Below are 19,784 nucleotides of genomic sequence, written 5' to 3'. Positions count from 1 at the left end.
CTCCCTCCACCAACCTCCACTGAACGGCAAAAGCTGGCCAGCTTCATCTGCTGGCTGTGTTGCTGCAAGGCCTGTGCCGGCCCACTTCATCTGCCGGCTGGCTGTTTTTCTTCAAGGCCTGTGCCGGCCAACTTCATCGGCAGCTGTTGTTTTGCTGCGAGGCCTGTGCCGGCTGGATCATCGGCAGCTGTGTGCTGCAAGGCCTGTGCCGGCCAGTTCAGCTGCTGGCTGTTTTTCTTCGAGGCCTGTGCCGGCCAGTTTGTCTGCCGGCTGTGTTTGCCTGCAGCGGCCTTCTTCTGCGGGCTGTGTTTGCCTGCTCACCTTTGCCATGCCATGCCCACTGCCCATGTTCACAAGCCCCGTTCAATTTTTGCTTTGCCCCCCCCCTGTTCATTTCCATGTGCGCCAGGATCTGAAAGCAACAGTTTGCAAGCTGCAAGAACTGCCCTGTTGGCAGCTACAACACGGGCCTGCAGTGGCGGCCCGTGCACCGTGTTTGCGTCCATCCATTCATGCATCCATTCGTTGTGCTCATTGCGTGTGCCACTTGAGCTGGCACGGAGACTGCGTTTGTGCAGCCCATGCACCGTTGTGGTTCACTGCATTCAGTTCAAACCGTTCATGCATCCATTCGTTGTGCTCATTGCGTGTGCCACTTGAGCTGGCACGGAGACTGCGTTGTGCAGCCCAAGCACCGTTGTGGTTCACTGAGTTCAGTTCAAAAGGGAAGGCCTTGGACTGCGTGTGAGCAGCCAGCCACGTTCCCTGTCACCTGCATTGTTTGAGCCAGAGACTGCATGCGGGCAGCCTGGCTCCCTGCTAACTGCTTTCTTTTTGCAGAGTCAATGATCCTGGGCCATGGTTTAGTGTAAAATTTGTAAGTTAAGGTTAAGATGTACTGTAAATATGAGTGCGCCCCCCGGCATGTCTGTCTAGCGCCGGCAATTTTATTTAAGGCGTCCGTGTGAGTGAGTTTGTTTAGGTAGTTACGCAGCCCTCAGGTTATTTATTTTGGGGACACGAATACCATGAATGTCGCACTCAGGGATCCGTAGGTAAAATGTACTAGGGGAAAACTACACATGATGGCACACGAAAATTTGACGACTCGGGACGAGTCTGTAAAAAGGGAAGGGGGTAGTGTTGTGGTTACCAGATTCGCAAACCACCATTCAGGTCCCTTAGGTGAGGTATCTCGGTAAGTGCATGTGTAGTTAGGCCCAAACCCGTTGTCTAGTGGGAATACATGTCATTTATACGTGCTGCGACTCTTCAGGATAGCCGTTTTTCTTTTACTATCTTTATTTTGGACCAATCGCCACCATCACAACCACAACAACAACCACCAACCACAACGCCGCTTCACCACAACCGCCATGACCTTTACCGTCGCAACTCGCCACCATCGCATCACCGTCATCTCGCGCCACTCATGGGCACCGATGCTGGACTCGTGTAGGGCGCACGTTGAACAGCGTGTACAAAATCACGGATTTTCTGCTTCAAAAACGGATCGAAAACGACACACGCCCACTTTTTGCCGTCCAATCGGTGAGCGAGGGGCGAATTGGCCCCGCCCCCAGGGCGATCGATATATGCAAATTTGTGGATCAAAAAGCCTTCACGCCCACTTTTTGTCGGGCCAATGGGGAGCGAGTTGAAAGGTCAAAGGGAGGGGGTCAAAGGCGAAGTTACGGGGGGATAAAAGGACGGTGTTCGTCAGTAAAAGGAGTAGTAAAAGTCGGAACGAGGAAGAAGGGAGTCGTAAAGGTCGGAACGAGGCGAAGGAGAGTCGGAACGGAGGGGACGAGCTGAGGAGAGGCGGCGAGTCGGACGAAGGGTGCTCGCGTCGTGCAAGGAGCTGCGCGCCCGAGGGAGGCCGGCAGCGCGACCTGGCCGAGGTGGAGACGCTCGTCGCACATAATAAAGATCCTCTATACCCCGAGCATCAGCAACCCCCCTCCTGTTTCCCCCCGCGCTGAGATAGTGCGACCAAGGGGGCCCCGTTCCCACCCCCTGCCAGGCACTGTCCACGAGGCCCGCGGGTTGCGGGGCCATCGCCGCTCCGCGTCTCATCACCAGACGGGTAGGCCCGACCAGGTCTCGGCCCCAGGCCTACCTCATTCTTGAGGGTATTTCTTTTCCTTGGTTTTGGGTATGTGTTGTCGGCGCCGTCTGTGAAGTAGAATTGTATAAGTGTTGCCGTGTGCTCGGTAGTCGGTATTAGCTCTGCACTGTGTTTTCACTTTTATGTTTGCTTTTTGTGTAAATGGAATTGTGTTTTCTTTTTTTGTGTGCATTTGGTGGAATTGTATTTGTGTGCTTTCCCGTGTGTCGCGAATAAATGTGCTTTATTGTTGAACTGTTTCCCGCTTCGCTTCGTCTTTTCCCCCATTGAATCCCCATCTTGCTTCACGTAAAGGGTTGGTAGTGGGCTGAGTACGCCCGATAATTAATCGAACCGTCGAGGTCGACGATAACACTGCTCGGTTATTCTGATAGTACGGAACGGGTCGCTTAAGTGGCCCGTGTCCGAAGTCGACCTGCGGCGAGGTGCGATCGCCCGGTCTACCCTCCGCGTGGGTACTTAGGTAGTTCGAATTTGGCGAGCAACCCTATCCCACGCGGGGGCTGATTGGCTCGATCGCGGTGAGACCGAAAGGTCCACCCGTGACTGGTTCCCGGCGTTAGTCCGAGAGGGTCACGACTGGATTGTCCGTCCGGTGGGCGACGTGCCGCGATTCGAGTTACGTGGCCGTCGCACGCCGGCGGGCGCGAAGACCGCAACAATATATATATATATATATATATATATATATATATATATATATATATATATATGTATATATATATATATATATATATATATATATATATATATATATATATATATATATATATATATATATATATATGTATATATATATATGTTTATATATATATATATATGTATATATATATATATATATATGTATATATATATATATGTATATATATATATGTATATATATATATATATATGTGTATATATGTATATGTATATATGTATATATATATGTATATGTATATATGTATATATATATATATATATATATATATATATATATATATATTGTTACGTTTGAGGGGGGGGTATGCATTCAAAGGGTAATTAGGATGTTTAATTAGGTATGCCATGCTGTTCGAGTGTACCAGGATCTCGATGTAATAAGTAGCAATTCAGTGGTGATAAGTTGTCGAGGAAATGTCCATTTCTTCAAGGGGGAAATGATAATTGTCACGTAATTAGATAGGGACACGGGATAGGGTAAGTGTGTCTGCGTAAACCCCTTTTAGTATAATCTGGAGGCTTGTCGTGACGTCACAGGACAGTGCTGCGGATGGCTCCGCCCCGTGATCACGATTGGCGGAAGGCGACGGCGGTGGGCCAATAAAACGGCTCGATTGGAAGTGACGAGGACGGGAGGATAAAAAGGTTCTGTTCGGGGTCGAAAAGGAAGGGGAAGAAGATCGGGACAGAAAGACTGTTTTTTTGGGGTGGAGGTTGTTGTGCTGGGAGCGTGCTTGTTGTTGCGCTGATTCGGCCCTGGTTTTCATCGTGTCTTGTAGCCTTGCTGAGCCTCGTGCCTCACCTTGGTTGGCTCTGGGGTTCTGCTGGCTCGGAGTACGGGGTCGAACGGCGGGTGGACCTGCCTCCCTCTCCTGCTCGCGGTTTGGCGCCGGAGCTGGTTCCCTGGCGGCTGTGAGCGGACTTGGGCCAAGACCAGGAGGTCGACAGCACCACGGTGTCTCCTGCCCCCCTGACGAGAGCAAGGCCAGCTCGTCCAACGCCAATCCAAGGACTGTTGCGTCCACACCACGGTCCAGCCTGACTACCAGGAATAGCTGCGGTGTGTGTGTGTGTGTGTGTGTGTGTGTGTGTGTGTGTGTGTGTGTGTGTGTGTGTGTGTGTGTGTGTGTGTGTGTGTGTGTGTGTGTGTGTGTGTGTGTGTGTGTGTGTGTGTGTGTGTGTGTGTGTGTGTGTGTGTGTGTGTGTGTACCTGGCACCTTAGAGGGTTTGAGATTTGTCTTTTCATTGGAATTGTCTGTATTTTCCCCACGCCCGATCCCACACCATCCCGTCGAATCTCCCCGGATCCCTCTTCTTGCCATTTTTGGTTAGAGGAATAAACGTTATCAACTCAGTGAAAAGCGACTCGTGCCACCTTCCTCGTCCCGTTTGCGGTAGAGCGATTAGAACCGCCATCTTTGGGTTATAAATAAATAAACCGCCTCCATCGTTTCGGCTCATTCTACGTTGGCGGGACTGTTCAAGTCCCGTGGACGTCACAATATATATATATATATATATATATATATATATATATATATATATATATATATATATATATATACATACATATACATACATATACATACAGTAGACTAGGCGCAAGTAGTCACCATCGGGACCGAGAAAAAAGTGACGACTTAGAAATGTGACGACTTACGCATATGCGAACATTCATGATGACTGTGGGGTGAAGGATGAAGTCGCACGTGGCCTGGACACGTATGTGTGAGAGCCGGCTATTGTACCAAAAGGAAAACACAATGCTCGGGGCATAGGTGGGGGTTCATTGGCCAGTTGGAAAGTGATCAAGCAAAGATGGAATTCATGAATCAATATATCAAAAGTAAAGATAATGAACAACTGTAAGACAACTCATATACCATTGGTGATGGTATGGTGACAAATTACATGACACACAGTCATCGTGGTAATGATTACCACTCAATGCCTATGTGTGAGTGAGTGCGGTAATGTGCAAAACAAGCCAATATAAAACCATGATCGGACTTCAACACGAAGCTCGATTGATCCTTTACTGCTTCGCGAAGTAATCCGTTATGTTTGACCGCCTCAAACTCTTGGGCATCTGGTGCATGAGAAAGGACTCAAACCGGTCATTGTATTCCATGATGTTGTCTGAGCAATCCTCCACCAAAAGACAGTATCGGCGCATCACATCCAGACAGTATCGGCGAATCCACGCTGCCTGATTTGCCGCACCTCTTGACCTTGCCGATTCCCCACCTCACTTTGAATCTGTCTATCCAGTGCATCGGCAAGGTCTCGGCATCATCATGCCCGAGGTCTGCAGCGAATTTACATGCCTTCAGCAGCAACATTTCACCGTCCAACCGAATATTTGGCTGAGCCGACATTTGCCGAAACCAGATGATGAGCGAGTCATCGACATCTTCAAAGGACACACATTTCACGGGTTTCACACTTACCACCGGCCTCGCGATCTTCTCCACTTGTCCAAATATCGTGCCCTTATTCTTCAAGATATCGTTCAATGTCTGCTGTTTGATGTCCAACTTCTCAGCTGTGGCTGTTTTCTTCATCAGTGGGTTTTCCTCGCAAAACTGGATAATGTTGTATTTTTCTTGGTAGGTTTTAGTTGTAAGATTACGCTTAGTCACCATTGTCTTGCCTGCAGAGCGATCAATGTGTGTACGCAGTTTTTTTTTTTTTGTATACCTTAGTCGAGGCTCGTATGAGAGCTAACACACAACTCACAGCAAGGAGGCATGAGACAAGAGGGGCGGGAGTGGAAGGGACAAAACAGTGGGGAACAGACACATTAGGTGAACTGTGGAAGGGAGAGGGATGGGGATGGGACGGGGAACATGGCCAAGAGAAGATGGACATTACAGGGACTTTCAGGAAGGAAAGCAGGAGAATTGAAGGAAGTGGGCTTGGGTGGATTATCGGGGGTAGAAAAGATCGAGGATTTGGATGGGGGAAGATAAGAGGTGGTGGTGAACAGCTGTTTTGAAAGCCTGGAGGGAAGAATGGGAAAGAATAGAGTGAGGAAGTTTATTCCAAAGGCGGGAAAAAAGAGGAATGAAAGAGTGAAGATGAGCAGTGATTCGTGATTTTGGTAGTTTTACCAGAAGGGGGTTGTTGGCGGACCTTGAGCGCCCTGTGGAAATGTGGTGGGGACAAATCGCAGAGAGAGCAGGGGGAGCAAGGCTGGAGAGGAGTCGGTAGAAGACAAAGACCACCGACCAGCCTGCGGTGATTGAGTGAGAGGCCCAAAGACTCAGCTTCATTGCAGGAGATGCCGATGATCTTAAATGCCCTGGTTTCGACAGCGTGAAGCCGAGAAAGGTGGGAGGCAGGAGCACCAGCCCAGAGGGGAGAGCAGTACTCCATCAGGCTACGGACAAAAGCTTTGTAAGTGGTCAGGAGCTCAAGAGGGCCGAGGAAGGACTTTGCACGACGGAGGATTCCCAGTCGGCGACTGGCTTTTGAGGCGAGGTTGGAAATGTGACTTTCCCAGGAAAGGTCATGGCAGATAGTGAGACCCAGAAGCTTGAAAGAAAAGACTTCTTCCAGAGGATTGTTGAGAAAGTGGATGGGGGGGGGGGGTTTGTAAACGGTCCTTTCGAAGAGACATCGTGAGAGTGTGAGATTTGTCTGGATTGAAAGACATGTTCCACGTGTTGGACCAGTTTGTGATTTTATCCAGATCTGCAGTGAGCGAAGAAGCTGCTGCTTGCCGGTCTGAGGGATGACAGATGGTACGGCAGAGGGTGGAGTCGTCGGCAAAGAGAAATAGAGGATTTTCCAGAGAGTCCGAGAGATCATTGATGAAAACCAGAAAAAGAACAGGGCCCAGAACGCTACCTTGAGGAACTCCAGCCTGCACAGGAAGAGGGGATGAAAGAACTCCATTTAGGGCCACACGTTGACTGCAACAGGAGAGGAAGTCTGCGAGCCATGAGTGGAGATGGCCTTGAATACCATGGGAAGAGAGTTTGGTGAGTAGGGCAGGGTGCCAGACTGTGTCAAAAGCACGTGATATGTCCAGGGATACGGCTCGGATTTCCTGTCTGGCATTGAGGACCTCCATCCATTGATGGGAGAGCAGAAGCAGCATATCCAGGGTAGAGTGACCTGGTCTGAAACCAAATTGATGATTGAAAATCAAGCCATTGGAGAAGAGGAAGGATTTCATGTCTGAAGCGATGATGGATTCCATCACCTTGCTGATGATTGGGAGAAGGCTGATTGGTCTGTAGTTACAGGGATCTGTTTTTGCACCTTTTTTATGCAGGGCAGTGATGTTAGCAGATGGCAGATGACCTTGGGCAAATGAGAGGGTGAATAGAACAGAGAGAGGGTGAGCAAGAGCAGAAGAGCAGGCTTTGAGGACATGTGGGCTGATGCCGTCTGCAGCGGTTGCAGAATCTGATTCAAGGTTTGAAAGCAAGCTCTCCACCTTGTCAGGAGAAAAGGATACAGAGTCCAGGGACAGTTGAGTGCGACTGGGTAAAGTGGGTAGAGATAGTGATGGGTTTAGGACACAAGATTTAGCTGCAAACACCGAGTTTAGACATTCAGCTTTATCACGTGTGGAATCAGCAGTGCGGCCATTTGAGGTAAGAGAGGGGATGGAGGGGGAACATACACCAGACACAGATTTGATTAAACGCCACCAGGATTTTGAGGAAGGAGAGAGGTTTGAGAGTTCAGACTTGAGATGAGAATGTTGTTTTCTGGCTCTCCTGAGGGTAGACACACAAAATAGATAGGTACACGTAGATACAAAATAGATAGATACGTAAAAACGACATAGATACACAGTTATAAATAGCCTATCACTGGCGGTGTAAACCAATGAGCGAGCATCACGATTCCATGAAATCGGGCTTCTCACGAGGCAGCAGTTCCGTGTGACGAGTTAGGAGTGGTAATTTACTTGAGTTTCCATTACGCAGGAACGGACAACATCTGATGACTTAGACAAAGTGACGACTTAGAGATGACGACTTACAGAGGGATCACCGTTTATTCAAAGGGATTTAACATGAGATAAATTCGGGACTTTTTGACGCTGCCGACTTAGGCGAAGTGACGAGTTACACGCTGCCGACTTACGCCTAGTCTACTGTATATATATTCCAGAGATGATGACTGTCAATTTCAGACATAAAGTTGCCTGCCAGCAGGTGACGTCATTGGAACGATGACGTCAGACGTCGCCCAATGTCGAATCAAGAATTAGTGATATGTGGACCCCGAACAATAAAAACATCATCACACTTGAACCCATTTTAATTTATGCTGAGGTGTTGGAGTATATGAAGGGGTATTCTCACAAAATATATATATATATATATATATATATATATATATATATATATATATATATATATATATATATATATATATATATATATATATATATATATATATATATATATATATATATATATATATATATATATATATATATATATATATATATATATATATATATATATATATATATATATATATATATATATATATATATATATATATATATATATATATATATATATATCAGGATAGCCTGGTGTGTTGGCGCAGTGGTTAGGGCAGCGGCTTGGGATCCAAAAGGTCCTGAGTTCAAATCCCGTTGGGCCACTAAATTAATACACCAGGGGGTTGACTCAGCCTGTCATCCTTCCGAGGTCGGCGAAATGAGTACCAGTATACTGGGCCGGTGTATACCCTGGTTAAAATAGGTGTACCATATCCCTGTGTCGTAAGAGGCGACGAGGGTTGTGTCAGGAAGGGCATCCGGCGTAAAACATGTGCCAAATCACTATGCGGATCATACGGATGATCCGCTGTGGCGACCCCTAACGGGAGCAGCCGAAAGAAGAAGAAGAAGATATATATATATCAGGATCATCGGTTTGGCTGGGGGGGGGGGGGGCGGGGGCCCAAGGTCAAAGGGCGGCCCAAACTATAACTTTTTGAATTACTGTTTCGGAGTGATTTTACTTTATGTGATTCGAAAGATCTCGCTTTTACGAGCATTTTGATACCAAGATCATCCAAATCGGACCACTACAACCTGTGCTATGGCCACTGGAAGAATGTGGGTCAACCGGGGGCGCCCAAATTTGGGGGGGGGCCTAAAATGGGCCCCGATGGGCCCCCAGGTCTGAAAATTGACACAATGTTTCACCGTGGATACAAACACTTGCACAAAAAAAAAGAGTGAAATCTGAGATGTGTCAAAATTTCGCTGAAAAATGTGTACACTTATCATGGAACACCCCTTTTTCTCCTTTAGCTACCTTCCGACCCGATCTGTGTCACACACTTCGTCAAACGATGTCCAGGTTTTCCAAAGACATTGGAACAGAAATTGTGTTTTTGGCTCCAATTTTTTTTTTAAGAAGGAAAAAAAACTTTTTGACTGTCCTTTGTACGCGTAAACTCGAGCATGTGCACATACCAGGAAAGGTGAATGGTGGAATGTGTGCATGCGAGTGTGTGTTTTATACAAACCTTGCCAATTCCAAAAGGGCTGTTCCATAGAGATAAAATACCTCTGCACATTCTGTTGCCATCTCACCATATTTCTCTGACCTGTACACAAATGCAGTCCTTTTCCCATTCACACAATCATCCTTCACTACACACTCATCTCCGTTTTTCATCTTCCAATTAAATTGTGAAACAAAATATTACAACACATACAAATGCAACAAGGAGATATTTGTTGAAAAAAAAGAAAATTACAAAAATATAAAAACTCACACAATCTGAGCCGCGAGCTGAAAATTTTCCACGGCAGTTGCAGGTTCGTCCATTACAAGACTTCTCTTTCCAGCCCCAAGCAATCGAACTAACTCTTCGTCCGTTTTTCCTTGAAATCCAACTACTCCCTCACTCTCTTTCGCCCTGTCCTCCGATTCCCCGTGTTCGTTCCCTCCCTCGCCACATTTCCCCTCCCTCGTCTCACCACTAACCTCACCAATGTTCTCTTCACTGCTCTCGCAATCCTCCTTTTTCTCTCCTGTACTCTTGGTCGAATGTACACACACCACACCGCTCGTGGCTCCGGGCCCATTCTCAGACTCTCCTTTCAGGTCCCAACAATCTCTTGTTTTCTCCAACTTACACTCGCCCTCTTCTTTGTTTTTACGATTTTCGACTTTCTCTCCTTCCATGTTACATTCTCCAGAGCTCTCTTTTTCTCTCTCACAGCTTTGTGCTGTTGTGTTTCTGTAAAAAAAAAAAAAAAAAAAAAAAAAAAAAATCATACAGAGCAAGAAACTTAAGCATTTCCCTACTCGACATAGAAGGGTATTAAGGAGAAAGCTGGATTGATGGGGGGAGGAGGTGGTGGTGGCAGAACAAGCTTGCAGACAATAACAAGTTGTACATGCTTTTGTCATTGCATCAAGGCCCAACGCAGGGAAGTGTGAGCCACAGTGTTTCAGGGAACCCTCATTGTAGAAAGTGATCAGTGTGCCTAAATAGTTTACCAAACAAAATTTTGGAGGAGAGATTTTCTAAACAAGCATTTGAAAATCTATAAAAAAAATGTATGGTCTTCCTGGTCTATATTGAGTCCTTCATGTGCTCACTGTGGGGAATTTGTAATGAAGTTGTCAATAAGGGCCTGTATTTTATTTTCACATTTGTAAATTAATGATATTTCTTGTCGGGCCGACATAATAATTTCAATTTTTATGCTAGTCTTGGTTCCCAGTATGACAAATAGCCCCAATATTATTTGAAAATAGAATTGGATCAGCTCGAAAAGGTCTATCCATGTGAACTGACGGAAAACGTCGAAATTGACCATTTTCACACTGGAAGGCTCTTATTGGTGCCTATAAATTCCCTCGAGTCCAATCCGATAGAAAATAAATATTTTTTTCTAATGATATTGTTTGAAAGTTTCTTTGAGTAATAGTAAACTTTCATGCTCGGTACCATCAGGATTAGGGAACTGATACGACTCGGCTAGCAAATTGGGTTTGGCCAGTGAAAATCTCCACCGGTCCGTCATATTTTGCATTTCAGTCAATAGTTTAGACTAATAACATGGCAATTTAATTGTTGTTGGTTATATACTCAAATACAATGGGAGTGATTAATCTGACCAATTATCATTCCCTTATTCCCCCTATTAGTGAAAATATCATCCTATGAAAATTTCTCCACCGGTCCGTCACATTTTCAGAAAGGTGATTTTTCTGTGTAATTCATTTTATTTTCCATAATAAATGCTTTTGATTATATTACTAAGCTTACTGATAGCATTGATGCAGTATTTTATTCAAGTTATCATTTCTGGACAATTTTGGGTTTTTGACCCTTCGAATGACAGTCATCGATGAGCTGCCGACAGATGTGGCCGTGGTTCTATCAGAACCAGTACTGGTAAGCGTCATCACTGGGACCTCCGTTCATCACGAGGAAGCAGAAGACAAGGATGAGCAGGAGGACGTTGAAGATGAGGAAATCGATGAGTTGCCAGCAATGCCAACCGAGTTTACGGAACTATTCCTTCCAGGTACCATAGCGGTGATCAGAGCTGCGGAAGAACTCAGCCCATACTATCTTATGGAGATAGTGGAACCCCCTCATGATACCGAGACGCCAATAAAGGATAGTTATGGGAATTCGTTCTCTATGGGTTTGAGTGTGGCATCAGGCCACTACCTCGAGCTCATTCCTAGGTCCTCAGACACCTACTACGTGGATGATTCCTGAACCGCCACGGTGTATAGTAGATGCCTTCTACCGATTGTGTTGGGCGACCTCCAGTCTACCGGAGTCCGAAAGATACGTGGTAAAGATAGACTAACACGGAAAATATCCCCACAGGACCATGAAGATATTTTAGCCTTCCTGAACTCGAGTCTCCATGACCTGTGAAACTGTCAATGTTAATAATATCAGCTTTCCACTACATTAGATCATTCATTGTCATCTAGTTGCTTTCATTATCACTTTCACTATCAATTTGTAAAATTCCATCAGAGTACCTATAGATGACTGGTTTTTGCAAAACGAAATTGAAAGTGAAAATGAAAATGAATTCTAATAATGAAAGTGAAATTAGAACGCTGTATGAAACATCGGTGTAGCTGCAATCGCATTAAAATAGCATGATAGTCAATTTAGGTGATCCAGTTGATATAGTTAGTCCAGAAATGACAAAGATTATTTTTCAGTACGTAACGTTTTCATGAACGGCATCTAGAGAATCTTAGCTTCATGCATGTGTATATTTTGCCATGATTATCAGTTTGTTTTGTTTTGTTAGTGTATCTAATGATATTCGAAGTTCGTATAGAGTCTGAACATTAATGAAATTATATATTGCTCCTATTAAACGCTTTTCAATTCATGTTGATTGATCCGAAACCCTTTATTTTCATCTCGAAACTGCAAAAAAAAAAAAAAAAAAAAAAAAAAAAAAAATCAAAAAAACTTGCATATTTTAAACAATGGTTAACATAGCATTATGAAACAATGGTACAAACTATAAAACCCTGAAACTACAATGTTTTTGTCCTGGACCAATCATTAGAGCTGACTTTGCTGTTGTTTGAGCTGAAAACTTGCATGTCAGCCTGACCAAATCAAAAAAATCCTCCCCTATTTTGAAAATGATGACATTTTGTGATGACCAATCCTTTTTATAAACTTTTTTTTTCAAAATGTTCAGTAAATCTGATTTTTTTATGCTGCAACAACTTCACTGTACATGAAAATTGATTTTTTTCATGACTTCTGAAACAATTTGGCTCACACTTAGCTGATTTGACCCTCAACAACAAAAACAGGGGAATAATCATCCCAGAAGAAAAGATCAATCTTAGTTTGGCCATTTCATGTTGCCATCAGAATAACTGGCTCGTGATGTTGGGAATTCAGGTTAAATACCCTCGACCACATTTGTATCTATTAAATTTGTGCAAAAGTCAAACCAGAGCGAAATCGATGGCACGCCATCGCAAATCTCAACACGTCCCATCCGAAGCAAAGTTGAAAGATGGCAAAAGGTTCCACCAGGAATGACCCAATCGAAAATCTGGAGAATTTTTTTTCATTTTGACTCATGTGATCCTACGTCCGCACCTCCTGGGGCATCAACCCAGGGTCAAATCCCCAAAAAAACCCGTTACATTTTATGTGTCCCCCAATGTTGATTGCATATACAAAGTTTCATGAAAAAACGTTTTAAAATGTGCCTGCAAATTTTGCATTTTTTTGGTATTTGGCCTTTTGACCCCCATCCTAGGGGGCAGGGCCAAAAATGATACTGCTCTTGCATGTTCATGCCATGTAGTGATCAGAACGACCAAGTTTGGTAAATTTCTGCCCAACCGTTTAGGAGGACATCGTGTGACGGACGGATGGACAGATTGACAGACTTAGCCGATTAAAATATTCTCCAGTTTTTTTTTTCAAAAAGCATGTGAATAATGATGTCTAACGATGTCTCTGTAGTATTTCACATGATAAATGTACAAGCTCCCCATGAGCCTTCGACACCGATTCAAAATTCTAACGAAAAGCTACATTTGCCAATATTGGACGGCACCGACCGGGTACGTATGTTATCCACCATCATCAGGTACACCGACCGAGTAGATTGAACCGTGACCATGGAAATGTGACGAGACAAGTTTTCTGTATGTTTGAATGACTTTCCAACACAATATTGATCCCTTTCAAATGTTCAGCATGTTGTTCAAACAGAAGTCATGAGACACAAAGCTTGAAGGGGAACCCAAAGCCAGACCTCCTCGACGTTAATGTATCCCTCAATACCCCACAAAATAGATATGATGTGCCCCTCTCCGATTTAAAGTAAATAATTTTGCGATTAAAAGTCGGATCTTCATCTTCTTCACACTCATCCACGACGTCTCACCCAGAAGTCAGCCGCCATATTTGTAATATCTGTGGGTTACGTTGTGGTACGATTTATCTCGAAACGAAGACCATCTCTACCCAGCTACCAGCACATGTACATTCTCTTCCTGTTGCCGTTGCCTGGCAGTGACCACAAGAGCACCTGAAAACAATCATCAACACAAATTTCTGCAAGTCAGATGAACCACCATCAATTTATAGTGGAAAGTATGTATGTATGTATGTATGTATGTATGTATGTTGGTATCATCTACTCTGAGAGGATTTGACCAAAGAATCTAAAACTTTGAGGGTCCCCTCATCCACCTCCCGAGCACCACTCCCCCCCATCAACAATCACCGCAATTCCCAACACACACACACACACACACACACACACACACACACACACACACACACACACACACACACACACACACACACACACACACACACACACACACACACACACACACACACACACACACACACACACACACACACACACACACACACACACACACACACACACTCCACCAACCCCCCCCAACAATCCCCCATCACCCGAACAATACCCACCATCAATCCACACCCCTAACCCCCAAGTACTACTCCCCCCTTATCAAAATTCTTGGAAATTTTGGAAACCTGGATGAGTTCTGCCCTTTGTCTTCTAGAATATCTTCTAGGTTTGTCTGGTATAAAGGTATAAATAACAAAGATGTAAAGCTAACAACTCGATATCTTCGGGGCTATCAGTCTGGGTATTCTAGAAGTCGTAAATTAGGTATTATTAGTCTGGTTGCTTTTTGTTGTGGTTTCTCCATCAGGACCTCATCCTTATTCTATGTAGGGTACCACACAGAGTTGCAGTATTCTCGTGTAGGCCTCACAATGGTCTTGTAGACTTGAAGAAGTCCTTTCTGTTTTTGAGCTGAGAAGGATCTTTTAATGATTCCCAGCTTCATGTTAGAGCCTCTCTGACAGCATCAGCAGCACGAGTACTGAAGGTTACACTTGTATCGAATATAATGCCAAGGTCTTTTTCCTCTTTCTCCCTTCTTGACTTCCTTCTGCCCTGAATCATCTGATGTCGAGTATATGTATTTCTGATTTTTTTCCTTCCATAATAGACTGCTTTACATTTCTCTTCATTTAATGGTAATTGCCACTTTATGGAGCTTTCAGAGACTGCATCCAAATCTCTTTGAAGGGCTTCAGCATCATCTCAACAGTCAACAAACTGTATAACTTTGGCCAAATCCCTTTTTTTTTCATTATTGGTTATTTTGTCAAACATCACAGGGAAGGGGGGAGGGGGAGAATCGCACCTGTGTACGAAGGAAGCTGTAGCCCCGCTTAAAAAGTAGATCTGTAGGGGACTGACGGTTACTTCCCCAACAGGTGGGGTGACATTACTGCCCTGATGCAGACTAAACAACAAAGCCAGAAACAAACGAAACATGGTGGGTTACAAAGATTCTTCTTCTTCATTTCGGACGGATGGATGGAAGGAAGGAAGAACACACCGTGTATATTGAAGCGGTTTGCACCACTTAAAAATCTGTATCCTCCTCATGTACGACTGTTGCACCATTCCTTGAATCGATCATTTTCCCAATGTCCATACGGACTACGGAGTTTTTATCGCTTCCCCCGAGCCGCAGCACTGAAAGCTGTACTGCCTTCCGTTCACTGCCACATTCCCTTTCCACGTGCGATATGCGAGCGATACCGATCTGTGTATGTGTCTACGTACGTACGTTCCACCACAGCCGCTGCAGTAAAACTCGGGGCACACTTCGGATTTAAATGATGCAATATACGACTGGTTTTAAAACGAGCAAATTGCGTGACGGATGTAGAATGTAGACGAATTGCGTGAACGTGACGAATCATTTTCATGATTTGAGGTGCATTTTTGAAGATGATTTTCATCCGTTTGCAAATGTGGATGGAAACTTTAAGAGTTCTGAAGTCGTGGTTTGTGGGAACAGTTCTCGATGAGTGACGCTCGCTCACTGTGTGACGTTTTCTCAGATTTCGCCAGTGGGGAGAGGTCCAGTGGGGAGAGGTCCAGTGGGGAGAGGTCCAGTAAGTCCACATCCCACGGATATAAATGTTTCCTGTCGATAGATATCGTAAGATGGCCGAGCCAATAATTTTAATATGCACAAGGTGTGTGTGTGTAGTAGTTTTTGTATTTCTCCATATTTTTCATAGGCTTAAGGCCCGGTCACACCTTGACGTTTTAGCCAGCGATGGCAACGTATTAAAATTTATGTAAAACGCTGGCTTACGTTGAACTTTTGATGTTTTTTTTTGAAAGATTCGGACGTATTCATAGCGACTTGGTCTTATGTATAACGCATTGGTAACGGACACAGAACGTTTCGTTGTGTTATAGATAACTTATACCAACGAATGCTGAACCTGTTGTCGGCCTACACAACCGATGACCAACGATAGTCTAACTTAGGCATAGCGCGTTGCACGCATCGCCGACGATGTCGTGACGTAGCCTATTAAAAGGCTGACGCACAACGATTCGAATCATAACTGCCGTAGAAATGGAAGTGACAACATCGCGGTCACACCTTGGCGATCTTGCTAGCGTATGCCGACCTAAGAAAAATGTGTCTAAAACGTTGGGGCACGTCAAATACGGTATGAGTAAGTTTGGTATACGTGAGTACAATGCTAAAGTACGCTATCATACGTCGTAGTAAGTAGAGTACGTCAAGAAATTTTAAACATGTTCAAAATTTTACGACGTACTCGGCGTATGACACACGTTCCGCATGCGATGGGGATAAGTTTTACACACGATATGCGGACGCTTACACACGTCCACAAAGGCTACTTATAAGCTACTCATAAGTCGAAACACGTCACGGTAATGTCTTTTTTACGCGAAACTTATTTCTAACTTATGTTTGACGTGCTTTGAACCAATTCTTTACGTAGTCCCAACACACATCGACGTATGTAGACGTATTCCAATGACGTCCTCCGTTCGACAAAAAAAAAAAATTAACGTGTTTCTAGCTTACAACTGCCATATAAAGACGTGTTCCCAGCAGTTTTGGGAATTGGTATATAAAAATGCTGCTCATAAAAGGGGAACCCAACAGTGTTTTCGAGTCGATGTCCATGTCAGCAGTAACAGTAACAGTATCAGTATTAGTAGTAGTTTGTTCATGTTGGCAGTAGTAGGTGAGTGTGAGGGGGAGGGTGTGGGCTATGATGGATCGTCCTTGCGTTTAACGATTTAACGATTTAAATGATAAACTCAACGATTTAAATGGCTGCATCTCCACTATTGAAAGTAGACGCTTGTGCTCAACAATTGGATTTTTTTTTACACTCAACGACTTTTAAACGGTACCACTCAACTATTTTCATTGTTTACAATGAACGATTTAAATTGCTGTCACTCGCCTTTGTTTTTTGACGCTGGGATTTGGAAATTTGAAGCGTTTCTTCTGAACGTGTTAAAACGCTCAAACTCGACTATTTTAAATAGACGCTGCCGATGGACAATTGGAATCATAGCCAAGCTAGACATCGAAGTGTGAACATCCTCGTCATGCCGAAGAAAAGTTTGAAGAATGCTGCAAATAAGTGTCCTGGCCGTGGCCGTGGACACTGACGCAAGGACGATCCATTATACCGACGTCTTTCAGCCTATGAGTAACTTAAAAGTAACGTCTGTCGATGTGTGGCAACGATCGCGTAACGTGCCAACAACACGTTAATCGTAGGTTAGAAATAAGTTTCGGGTACGCTAAACATTACCTCGGCGTGTCTCAACTTATGATTAACTTACAAGTAGCATGTGTTGACGCCTGTCAACGATCGCAGACCGTGCACACAACTTGTGGCCAGCGTAGCAGAACGTGTGAGTCATACGCCGGCATACGTCGTGAAATTTCAAGCATGAAAAAAATTTGAGGACAACCAAAAAGTACAACGTTTAAAGCCAACGTACAACGACGTATGGCAGTGTTTTTCAGCGTGCTCTCAATGTCATCAAAACTTACCCATAACGTATTCAACGTGTGCCAGCGTTTTAGAAAAAAAATTCAAAAATCGGCATGCGTTGGCTAAAACGTCAAGGTGTGACCGGGCCTTTAGTGAGTGTCTGCATGATGTGACAAGTATATGATCCACATCATATTTGTCTGGGAATAGAAAACTGATATGTCTGGAACATCACGTGTAATTTTTTTTTTGGGGGGGGGGGGCAGGTGGAAAGAGGTAATAAACTGGCGTGTCGGGAACTAAAAGCCGGCAGCCATTTTGAAAAATAATAATAATTTTAACTAAAAAGACCTCCTCATGCCTTAAAAAACAAAAAACAAATCCGGACGATCAACCAGTATTTATTTGTTTTTTTCTTCTCGAGTTATGGACAAAGACCTTCAGATTTGATTTGACTTCCTGACGTTGATGAACAGGATGAACGGTGTGAGTGGGTAGGTAGGTAGGCAGGTGGGTGGGTAATAAGGTGGGTAATAAGGTGGGTGGGTAGGTAGATAGGTAGGTAGGTGGGTGGGTAGGTGGGTTGGTAGGTAGGTGGGTAAGTAGGTGGGTAGGCAGGTAGATAGGTGGGTGGGTAGGTAGATAGGTGGGTGGGGAGGTGGGTGGGTTGGTAGGTAGGTGGGTAAGTAGGTGGGTGGGGAGGTATATAGGTGGGTGGGGAGGTATATAGGTGGGTGGGGAGGTATATAGGTGGGTGGGGAGGTATATAGGTGGGTGGGGAGGTATATAGGTGGGTGGGGAGGTAGGTAGATAGATAGGTGGGTGGGTGGGTATGTGGGTAGATAGGTGGGTGGGTAGGTAGGGGGGTGGCTGGGTGGGTGGGTGGGTGGGTAGGTGGGTGGGTGGGTAGGTGGGTGGGTGGGTAGGTGGGTAGGTAGGTGGGTGGGTTGGTAGATAGGTAGATAGGTAGATAGGTGGGTGGGTCGGTCGGTAGGTGGGTAAGTAGGTAGGTGGGTAAAAAGGTACTCCTCGATCCACTTTCGTAGACATCTTTCAATTCCGTTCGGCTTGAACTTGTGAAGGCGGCGCTGGTTTGGAACAATGTCCAAGAGTTTTCGATAATCTGAGTCCATGAAGTCGATATCGTGTCCATTACTCAAGAACCTCCAGTCGTTGGGTGTCACTGGATGTCCCACTGCCAAACGCGTGTTACTCTGTACCCAGTAAATCGTTTTAATCCGTGTGTTTTATCAGTTTTAATCCGTGTGTTTTATCAGAACTTTTGTAATAACCTTCTCCACTCCACTCCTCACCGAGCGGATAACTCGGAAACGCTCAAAAACAAAGCACACGTGACCAGCCGAGTGTTTCATGAACAAACCTCGGACGTTCCTCGTCTCCTCACGATCCGTATCACACGACATGAACATCAAACAAACGGGGTCTCGTACATTACGGACATTCCAAGATTACATTTTACAAAACAATTCAACCAAAACTCCTCACCCTCTCACAGACGATGCCATCGGCCTCTTCCCGCTTTTTTTTCACGCCGACGTCATTTCCGTGTTTTTTTTTAATTTATATTTCTATTCAACTTCCGACACACCGGAACTTGCACAACTACAAAATAATTTCGCGAAGGAATAGCATCAGAGTAATTCAAGGAAACTTTACACAATAATGGAGAGAAAATAATTAGCGAACAAGGCTCGACGACGTCCTAAAGGCACTGCTACAAACTATGTCGTCATGGCCACTAAACACTGTACAATGAATATACAAGCTTGAAAAGAGCAGCGTTAATCAAATTAAAGCAAAGTGACAGCAAGAGACACATCACCTCACCAACACGCTAAACCGTACCCTACAAATACCAACAACATGGCAAGCTTACAAATAACCCTGAACATTCATTATTTTCTTCATTCAGTTCCAGGTGTTCGCTCTGTTGCTGTTCATCCAGTTCGGGCGACTATCCGCCGGTGAAGAAGTCGAGGTGAAATGTAGTTCAACCAACCGTGTCTTGGTGTGCGGTGTAAGATAACTGTCCGATATCCCAAACCGAAGCACCACTGCGGGT

General features: G+C 44.6%; 1 protein-coding gene across 3 annotated transcripts in view; it reads right to left on the bottom strand.

Annotated features, from left to right (window-relative positions):
- The window catches only part of LOC147016301 (protein HGV2-like), a 148,797-nt gene extending 129,458 nt beyond the window's left edge, over positions 1-19,339 (bottom strand). For 2 of the 3 annotated variants that reach the window (XM_085844910.1, XM_085844909.1), the window contains exons 1-3: positions 19,208-19,339; positions 9,596-10,063; positions 9,344-9,424 (exon numbers count right to left, since the gene is read on the bottom strand). In XM_085844910.1, coding sequence (XP_085701036.1) covers positions 9,344-9,424; positions 9,596-10,063; positions 19,208-19,227 — 569 coding nt within the window. In that variant the 5' untranslated portion in view covers positions 19,228-19,339. The remainder of the gene's footprint in view (positions 1-9,343; positions 9,425-9,595; positions 10,064-19,207) is intronic. The other variant, XM_085844911.1, reaches the window with a different exon arrangement.
- Between the last annotated feature and the right edge of the window lie 445 nt (positions 19,340-19,784).

This window comes from Eptatretus burgeri, chromosome 11, assembly GCF_056783735.1.
Source record: "Eptatretus burgeri isolate ZD-2024b chromosome 11, Ebu_testis_v1, whole genome shotgun sequence".
NCBI lineage: Eukaryota > Metazoa > Chordata > Myxini > Myxiniformes > Myxinidae > Eptatretus > Eptatretus burgeri.
The sequence above is the reverse complement of the archived record's forward strand: the minus strand, read 5'-3'. Positions and strand labels throughout refer to the sequence as shown.